The sequence below is a fragment of the Chrysochloris asiatica genome, unplaced genomic scaffold, assembly GCF_000296735.1.
Source record: "Chrysochloris asiatica unplaced genomic scaffold, ChrAsi1.0 scaffold00176, whole genome shotgun sequence".
NCBI lineage: Eukaryota > Metazoa > Chordata > Mammalia > Afrosoricida > Chrysochloridae > Chrysochloris > Chrysochloris asiatica.
The window spans coordinates 127804-137656 of NW_006408694.1; the positions used below are offsets into that span (position 1 = coordinate 127804).

The 9853-nt window shown below is 38.2% G+C and overlaps 1 protein-coding gene across 1 annotated transcript in view; it reads right to left on the reverse strand.

Moving 5' to 3' along the window:
- The window catches only part of TGS1 (trimethylguanosine synthase 1), an 80646-nt gene that overhangs the window by 43695 nt on the left and 27098 nt on the right, over positions 1-9853 (reverse strand). The window contains exons 3-7 of the mRNA XM_006871845.1: positions 7078-7250; positions 5869-6682; positions 4155-4272; positions 2455-2541; positions 365-536 (exon numbers count right to left, since the gene is read on the reverse strand). Of these exons, the coding sequence (XP_006871907.1) occupies positions 365-536; positions 2455-2541; positions 4155-4272; positions 5869-6682; positions 7078-7250 (1364 nt within the window). The remainder of the gene's footprint in view (positions 1-364; positions 537-2454; positions 2542-4154; positions 4273-5868; positions 6683-7077; positions 7251-9853) is intronic.

The following is a 9853-nucleotide window of genomic DNA, read 5'->3' on the forward strand; positions in this document are numbered from 1 at the left end:
AGCATCATTTCTATCACCAAGTCCAAATTTTCCAACTACTAGACCCTCCTCTTTGCTCCCTACTTTTGCATTCCAGTCACCAGTAATGAGCAATATATCTTGATTGCATGTTTGATCTATTTCAGATTGAAGAAGTTGGTAGAAATCTTCTATTTCCTCTTCACTGGCTTTAGTGGTTGGTGCATAAATTTGAATAATAGTGGTATTAACTGGGCTTCCCTATAGGCGCATGGACATTATCCTATCACTTACCCATCTCCTGTAGAGACAGGCATTCTATTTGAAGATAACTATTTTAAGAAGGTTGACAGTCCAGTTCACAAAATGAGATTCTATTAGTATATACAACAAAATTTATACATACCTTACTCAAAGCTTTGCTTTTCTTGTAAAATGGTTTTTCTGACTTTTCAATACAGACTTGTTTGTTTTTCATACTTATTTGTCTTCGCATGTCCAGGAATTTTGACTTACGCTTCACATTCTTCTCTAGATACTTGACTCGTCGATGACTGAAACTGGAAATCCCGCCATATCTAAGATGAAAACACAAGATAACTCAAACTTTATGTTCTCAATTTGAGTTTGTTTCTTTTTAAACAGTTTTTAAAGAGAATAAAACTCACAATTCTCATTAGCTTGTAAATTAGTAGCCACCATTTTAATTCTATTTTTTCAATTATGAAAATTAAATAAAGTTTAAAAATTCAGAGAAGTGTAAGGTCTACCCTGTATGTTAACTCTAAAGCAAATGTGAAATATCAAAGCTAGGAATATCAACATACGTAACAGAGCAAAAAGCAGACATTATATAAAAGCCAAAACACCATAGCCTTTGAGTCAGTCCAACTCCTGGCAATACTACATATTGCAGAGGGAAATTGCTCCACTGTAATCTTTACAGAAGCAGATCACTGTTTGGATTTTCTTCCATAGTGACACTGTGTGGATTTGAAACTTAGTTAGGTTAAAGATGTAGAAAATGAAATAAGTCCACGTGAGCCAAATTTTGACCTTGACCATATCCCACCTAAACTTGGAGATCATCTCAAGAACAGATTGACTGAAGACCAGAAGAATTGTGAGATGACATCAAGAAAATCATACAGTAAGAAAGCAAAAGGTCCTTAAGAAGATAAGAAGGAATTAAAAGACTAAAATAGATGCCGGAAGAGACTGAAACATGCTTTCCAGAGTGAAGATGCTAAAGCAAATCAAAGAAATGAAGAGGTAAAAGAGCTGAACAGAAAAGATTGACCTTGGCAAAGACTTGACTTTGCTAAGAGCCATCTTCAACACTCACGAAACCAAATGACGTATTGCATTAGGTAAATCTGCTGCACGAGACCTCTGTAAGGTGTTCAAAAGCAAAGAGGAATAAAGTGCACTGACCCAAACTATGGTATTTTCGACAGCTTTATACGCATGTAAAGATTGGACAATGAACAAGAAAAACCTCAGAATTATTGATGAGTTATGGTGTTAGAGAAGAATATTAAAGTATCATGGACTACTAAAACAAATAAATCTGTGTTGTAAGAGGTACAGACAGAATGCGGAGACTCATCTCTCAAACTTTGGACATATTATCAGGAAAGACATGTCCCTGGAAAAGCACATCATGCTATGTAACGTGGAGGGTCATCGAAAAAGAAGACCCTCAGTAAAATGGACTGATATAAAATGGACTCAAGCTTAACAGTGATTGTGAGGATGGAGTCCTGGTGTGGCACTGTGGGATAAAGAACTGGACCACAAGGTCAGTTTGAACCACAATGTCAAACTCACCAGCCACTCATCTGAAACCCTATACAGGATCGTTATAAGTTGGAACTGACTTGATGGCACTAAAGAATAACAACAAATTTCTGCTTGAGTTTTACTGCTTTCACAATGGGGTCATGGTGTGCTGCTGTAGGATAAGCAATGAACTGCTAACTGCAAGACTGGTGGCTTAAAGCCATTAGCTGCTCCTCAGAAACACTATGCAACATCGTTATGAGTTGGATCTGACACTACAGCACTTAACAACAACACTTTTGTAATAAAAAAGAAAGATTATTATAAACTTGAACTTTTCATGGCATGCTCACTAAAGTGTTGCGACACCAGGTTAAAAAGAGAACTGCACTTAGAAGTTACAAGATCTGTGCTGAATTACCTTCTCCAGTAAATGACATGATCTTCACCAAGTCAAGTTTTGTGAACTATGTTGCTTTATCTATGAAAGGGGACTAACAATCTTAGGTTGCTAAACTGAATAATATATGAAGGTCAACTGAATTAATCTGAATACATAAATTGCAGGGTGTTATTTCTACAATTCTTATTAACAGAACCGATTAGTATTTTAATTGTAAAATTACAAATGCTTAACATACATACCATGTATTAACTATCTGAACAACAGATAATAAATATTTCAAAAAGATAGTAGCAATCATAAATAATTACTTTTGTCCTGAGCCATGCTGGAATCCTAGAAGACAACCATGTTCATCAAAGTCTGAATGTGGATTTTCATCGAAGTCCAGTTCATGACTAAACAAACAAAAGGTAGATGGTGATAAGCCATTACCTCCACAGCTCAACAGTGCAGGCAAACATCAAAAGGTAGATAGTCAACCTATGCAAATGTTTCCATCGAAATAATCAACCTTAGTCCACAAATCTAGAAATATAGGATAAATAGCACCTTTAGCAGGATTTTCCAAATGTCATAAAATATGTAACAGAAACATAGTACTAAGCACTCAAAGCTTAAACCACGTTATGTAATTATTTTCATTCCTGAACATATTATAAATACAGATCTTCCCATGTTCTTTTAGAAAACACCAATAAAAGCTGAAACCTTGGATACCTTTTATGACCCTGACAGTAACAGCCACAGCATACCAAGTAAATAAAAATGGTAATGAAGTAGGTATTACAAAGTTTGTCGCTAAATATTTATTATTACCTACTAGCTTGCACGGAGTCCTGGTGTGGCTCTGTGGGTTAATGTACCAGACTGCAAAGCTGTTTGAACTGCAAGGTCAGCAGTTCAGGCTCACCAGCTGTTCCTTGGAAAGCTTACACAGGGTCGGAACTGACTCGATGGCACTTAACAACAACAACTACTAGCTTGCACAGGAGCCACGGTAGTGCAATGCATTACGAGTTGGGTAACTACCTGTGAGGTCAGCAGTTTGAATCTACCAGTTGCTCATTGGGAGAAAGATGAAGCTTTCTACTCTTGTAAAGATTTACAGCCATGGAAGCCCTATATACAGGGTCACTATGAGTCGAAACCAACTCAACGGCACACTACCACCACTAGGTTGCAGGAATATAACCAAACACATGGTCTCAGCACTCCGTGGCCCAGGCAAAATAGCAGGGAGCTAACAAGAAATGTCTACTAGGTAGAGGGAACACAGTAGAGGGACTTTTATGGACTATGTGCCCGAGTCTTTACAACTTGCTCTCTGCTCTCTCAGAAGGTGTATCAAGGAAGAAACCTTACGCAGAGTACCTCATTTCCAGTAAGGTGTTTTCACCTAATCTCGAAAGTCTGTAATGATCCACTTTTTCCTTAAATATCTCTAGCCATCAACACTTGACCATTTCAGACCTTAGATTACTCTTTGTTTCATTACAGGTGTGAAAGAAAAGAGTAGTACCTCAAGAAGCAGTTGGTGTCAGCACTAGCCTTACTGCTGCCATTCTATTGTTGCTATGTAACTCTGGGAAAGGCCTATATCATGCTCGCCTTAGCATTCCTATGTATACAATGAGAGCATTAGATTTGATATCTCTGAGGTCTATTTCAGGAATAAAATTATGTCATCATACTCAGACTTTTGAGGTAAGAGGGGAATGAACAGCCTTGAGAAAGAATCTGATCTGGTTATTAAAAACTATCACCCACTATGCATTTACTATGCATCACATACATTATATATGCTAGTTTCAAGCCTTCCAATCACCTCCCCCCAAAGGCACCAGTCCTATCTTAAGGTAAGAATGCCCAGGGCTTTGTCAGTATACTCTGCCTCTTCTCTGCACAGGATTAGCAGAACTGTATACAGACCAAGCATTTCATAACCACTCATTCATGGCTACAAACATTTCTGTTAACACATTTTGGAAAGAAGTGATGTGTAACTTACCTTCTCTTCAGCGTGGTTGGTTTACATTCAGGTGGATCTTCATCACTCTCATCTCCATCAATGTCATTGGCATGTAGTCTTCCTTTGCTTGCGTTTGGTCCTGAAGACTGCTGTGTATCTAAAGAGGTAGAGCTACTTTGTGGTGAATTTCCACCCTTACATGTTTGATAACTCTTCTGCCACTTACAAAAGCAAACCCACTATTTCAGTGCCTCTTCTGCAATAAACTGTACATGTAGTGCCAGACCATATCTACCTACTCTGTGTGTCTATGTGCAAAGTCTAGAGTCCTGGTGTGGCACTGAAGGATATGCACTCAACCACAAGGTTGGCAGTTCAAACTCATCAGCAGCTCCTCAGAAACTCCATAGAGGGTTGCTGAGTCAGAACCAACTAAAAAATACTTAGCAATGTGTAAAGTCTGAGCATAAAATAAAGTGTAGCCATGTCTATTAAGGTTTAAAAGTTTCTATGATCTAACTCTTTACATAATTTGTCATATCTATGTGTGGTGCTGCAGGATAAGCAGTGGATTATGAACCACAAATTCAGTGGTTCAAATTCAACAGCTGCTCTTCAAACCTGAATTAGGACTGTTCTGAGTCAGAACTGACTCAAAGGCATTTAACAACAACATCATGTCTTTGTGCTGCATTTTCAGAGTTGAATAAAGTAGGTAGAGTGGGACTAAAAGTTATAATATGATTTCAGAGTAGACAGTGAAACGTTTTGATGATTTGGGCAGAACCACAAATAGTAGAAAATATATTCATGTAGAAATTGTTGTTACATGCCGTTGAGTCAGTTCTTACTCATAGCAACTCTGTACAGGGTGTCCAAGGCTGTAAAATCTTTATGGGAGCAGAAACCCTCATCTTTCACCCACAGAACAGCTGGTAGTTTTGAAATGGTTACCGTGAGATTAGCAGCCTGATTTGTACCCACTATGCTACCAGAACTCCTTTCATGTAGAAATGAGAGGATCTAAAACAAATAAAAATCTAAAACCTTTAAGTTGATTTGAAAGACAGACACACCAATGTTTATTGCAGAAAAGACCAATCTATCAGTATAACTAAGGAGCTCTGGTAGTGTAGTGGTTATGAGTAATAGGGCTGCTAACCTCAAGGGCTGCAGTTTGAAACTACCAGCCGTTACACGGAAGAAAGATGAGGCTTTCTGCTCCTGCAAAGATATACAGCCTCAGAAACCCTGTACTGGGTCGCTATTAGTTGGAAACAACTCCATGGCACATAACCACCACCATTAAAGAAGAAGAAAGTTGGAGGCCTCTTACTTCCCAAAATAACAGTAGTCAAAATAGCCTGATGATGGTACAACCGACACATAGACCAATGGAACGTAATTGAAAACCCAGACATAAATCCACACTCTAACTCTGCTTCTTATAAACTCATTTGCTTGGAGAATCTTGGAAGTTCCAAGCTCACTATAAATGAAACTTCAAGGGATTCCCAAGTTTTACTTCACTGACTACCAAGCAACAATACCTTTGATAATTCTATGCAACAAATCTTTTCGTTAATATAAAAGGATAATAACTTGGAAAATTAGATGGATGAAACCATTTCATTATAAAGGTAATTAAAATGTAATGGCATTAAATCTATTATAAAAGATTGATAATTATCTTGCCATCCATTATTCATTTTACTATCCATTATGTAAACAAGTAAGTGTTGAATAATCTTACCCTGAGCTGGTGGGTTTGTGCTTCTAGTCCTTTGCTTGGTTCCTCTATTACATGGTTCACCTTGGCCAGAAGCAGGGCATTCTCTTCTGCTGCTAATTTCACTAAGTTCCTGATGACCATTATAACTTAACGAAGACTCTAACTGACTTTCTTCTACCTCCTCTGAATTCAGAGTTATATTATTAATTCCATCAAGTATTTCATTATGATCATTATCACTTGAACTAGAGCTTTCATTACCAATTGTAATAGATGAAGATGGAAAAGAAATTAAATCCACTTTCATGCACTGTTTATCTTTGTTGTCAAGTTCTGTTTTAGATTCACAAGTATCTGTGTCACAGTTTTGTGAAGCATCAAAAGTCCAACCCTGAGCTTCCCAATACTGAAATTGTTCCAAATAATACCAATAGAGTTGACTATAATGTTGTTCCCATTCTTCCTTTGTATCATGACATTTCCAAGGTTCAGAAGATAGTGTCTCATCTGGATGTTTTTTTTCCTGCCAGCTTTGCCATAATAGTCCTTCTCCGTATTCATTCCAATACTTTTCCCATTTATCTGTAATTTCTAGCTTTGGAAATAATGTATCTTCAACAGGAAGATTTTCAGTTTCAGTATCTTTTTTGCTTTGAACTTTACATGTTCTCCTGTTCTTAGACTGCCCAATTGAAGATGGATCCTTTGAAGTCAAAATGTCATCTTCATCATCTTCTTCTCTCCAAGATTCTCTCATAATTTCATCTAAGTACTTCTTTTGATGTTTTTTCTTTTTCTTCTTTCTTTTAACTTTATTTCTAGCATTCATAGATACCTATATCAGACAAATCATAACGTCAATATAAAATATACCTCCTAAAACTAGAAGAGAGAAAGAGGAATCCAAATCTATTTTAACATTAAAATAAATAAAAACATCCTCATATCCCACCCTAAGGTTTTGGTTACACAAACAAAAGTACCTGGGGGTTTTAAAAAGTTCATGGAAAAATGAAATTAAAGCACAGTATTTTACTGTCTACATTCCCAAGAGGAGGAAAAGGGACATACTGAGGACATTACAACTTGCCATTTTGATCAATTTATTAATTTTAAATGGGGTGAAATGTTCAAATCCATTAAGTACATTAGATTTTGGATTTAAAAAAACATCTTGTGGTATGTTGTAAAGAACACTAATAGGAAAAATAAAAATAAACTAATACTCACCTCAAAATTATTATGTGCCGATACTCCACCAAATTGAAGTGGCAGTCCCATGCTTCTCATGAGTTCAGCCTCAGAATCAAGTTCACTTTCATCCAGGACTATACCTTTATTGTCATGTGATTCTGCAATGCCATGGGAATGGTCACTTTCCTCCTCTTCTGTATCCTGCTCTCCTACAGACAACATTTATTAGCTTAGTTTTACAGAAAACTCAAGACACTTTATCAACCCACTTTTAAAGACTCAAAATCTAATGACTCTCCCAAAGTTTGTTGTTGTAGGTATGACAAATGTCACAACTATTAAAAGGATTAACAAAAAAGAGGAATTCACAGTACTGTTGTTGTTATGTGCCGTGGAGTCGATTCTGACTCTTAGCGATCCTTTACAGGGTTTCCGGGGCTGTAAATCTTTATGGGAGCAGAAAGCCTCATCTTTCTCCCGCACAACAGCTGGTAGTTTTGCTGCTGACCCTGAGGTTCACAGTCCAACTCGTAACCACTATGCTACCAGAGCTCCTTAAGTGACGTCAAATCAGTTCCGACTCATAACGATACTGTGTGGGATTTCTGAGGCTGCATGTTTGTGGGAGAAGGTCTCATTTTCCTTCTGTGGAACAGCTTGTGGCTAGAACTGCTGACCTTGTTCACAGTCCAGTGCTTATTGTATGGACTAGTAAAAAAGTAGCCAACTAAGTATCAAGAAAAATCTTCTGGCTTAGACTCTACTTGCTTCTCTTGTTTCTACCTAGCGGTCCATTCTCTGTCCAGAGTACTGTGGATATAAGTGGGAACAGGGCAGATAAAAATTCTGTTCCCATGGGATAGTAATCATGGGAAAACACTTCAACATTCAGATTCCTTATCTGTAAAATTACTGACCTGCACTGGTGGTGATGGTGGTATGCTGTGGTCATTTCCAACTCATAATGACCTGTATAGGGTTTCCAAGGTGATAAGTCTTTAGGAGAGCAGAAAGACTCATTTTTCTCCTGAGAAGCGGCTGGTAAATTTGAACTGCTGATCTCAAGGCTAGCAACGCAACATGTAACCAATTATGCCACCAGGGCTCCCTGAACTACATTGTTGTTGGTGTTCATTGCCCCTGAGTTGATTCTGACTCATAGCAACCCTGTATAGGATTTTTGAGGAGCAACTGGTGGGTTTGAACTGCAGATCCTATGGTCTGCAGTCCAGTGCTGATCCTACAGTGCCATACCAGATGTCCCTGAACTACACTGTTGTTGCCATTAAGTGCCGTTGAGTCAGCTCTGACGCACAGCAACCCTGTATAGGGTTTTTGAGGAGCAGCAGGTGGGTTTGAAGTGCTGACCTTGTGGTCCACAGTCCAGTGCTGATCCTACAGCATCACATCAGGAGTCCCTGAACTACACTGCTGTTGCTCTCGTTAATTGCCATCAAGTTAATTCCAACTCATAGCGACTTTATAGGGTTTCTGAGGAACAATTGGTGAACTAGTGGATTTAAAATGACGATTTATGTAGTTAGTTTATCACAAATAGGATTTAGATACTGGAATTTTGTATTAAGAGTTACTTTATGAAGGGGCTCTGCTATTGCTATTGAAAGTTTGAAATTCAATGAATTGGAAGATCATTTCAAACTCCTTAATTCTAATTTTTATAGAAAAACCATTTTATCATAACAAAACATATTTTACTTTTACTTTTCTAGTAATAAATCATACCACAAATCAGACAAATGTTATTCAAACACTCTACTGTTTAATATATCAGATAAAATCTATTTTACATATAGGCACACTCAAACTATTTTACAGATTGCAGTTCAATGACCACAGGCAAAAGAACTGTGAGTCTACCCAGAGGAAAATGTAGACAGATAAAAGAGAAACCTCGTGTGCACAAATTCTACTAAACAAATTTCTAAAAGAGAGGGGAAAAGACACCTATTTAAACAATGATGGGGATTCAACTATAGTTCCATTAAGTGAACTTATGAAAGCTCATGAAAAGAGCAAAGTGGGGAAGATGAATTAGCCAAATTCAATGTTCCCTTCATTGTGTGCATATTTTCCTTTGTTCTGTGTGTGTTTGTGTGTGTGTGGGGTGGGGGTGAGCGGGGATGGCAGGGCATGCTCTGAATTTAAGTTAAAGGATTTTCTGGGCACACGCTTTACTTGTGCCAACGTTTTCAGCAGTTTTCTCAGTGTCTAGAAACATAAAAGATGTATATGGAAAAGGGCAAATGGGATCCCAGTAGGCAAATCTGAGAGAAACCAAGAAAGTTTTCAGTTAATTGCTGTTGTTGTTAGGTGCCATCGAGTTGGTACTGACTCGTAGCAAGCTTATGCACAGCCGAACGTAACACTGCCCGATCCTGGGACAATCTCACTACTGTTGCCATGCTTGAGTCCATCGATGCTGCCACTTGGCCAATCTATCTCGTTGGGGGTCTTCCTCTTTTTCTGTGATCCTTCCTCTTACCAAACATGATATGCTTCTCCAGTAACCTGTCCCTTGTGACAATACGTCCGAAGTATGAGAGACGAAGTTCGGCCATCTTGGCCTTCAAGGAGCACTCTGGCTGCACTTCTTCCAAAACAGATCTGTTTGTTCTTTTGGCAGTCCATGGCATTTTCAATATTCTCCTCCAACACCATAACTCAAAAGCAGCAATTCTTCTACGGATTTCCTCATTCACTGTCCAGCTTTCACATCCATATGAGGTTATTGAAAATACCATGGCTTGGGTCAGGCGCACCTTAGTCCTCAAGCTGACACCTTTGTTCTTCA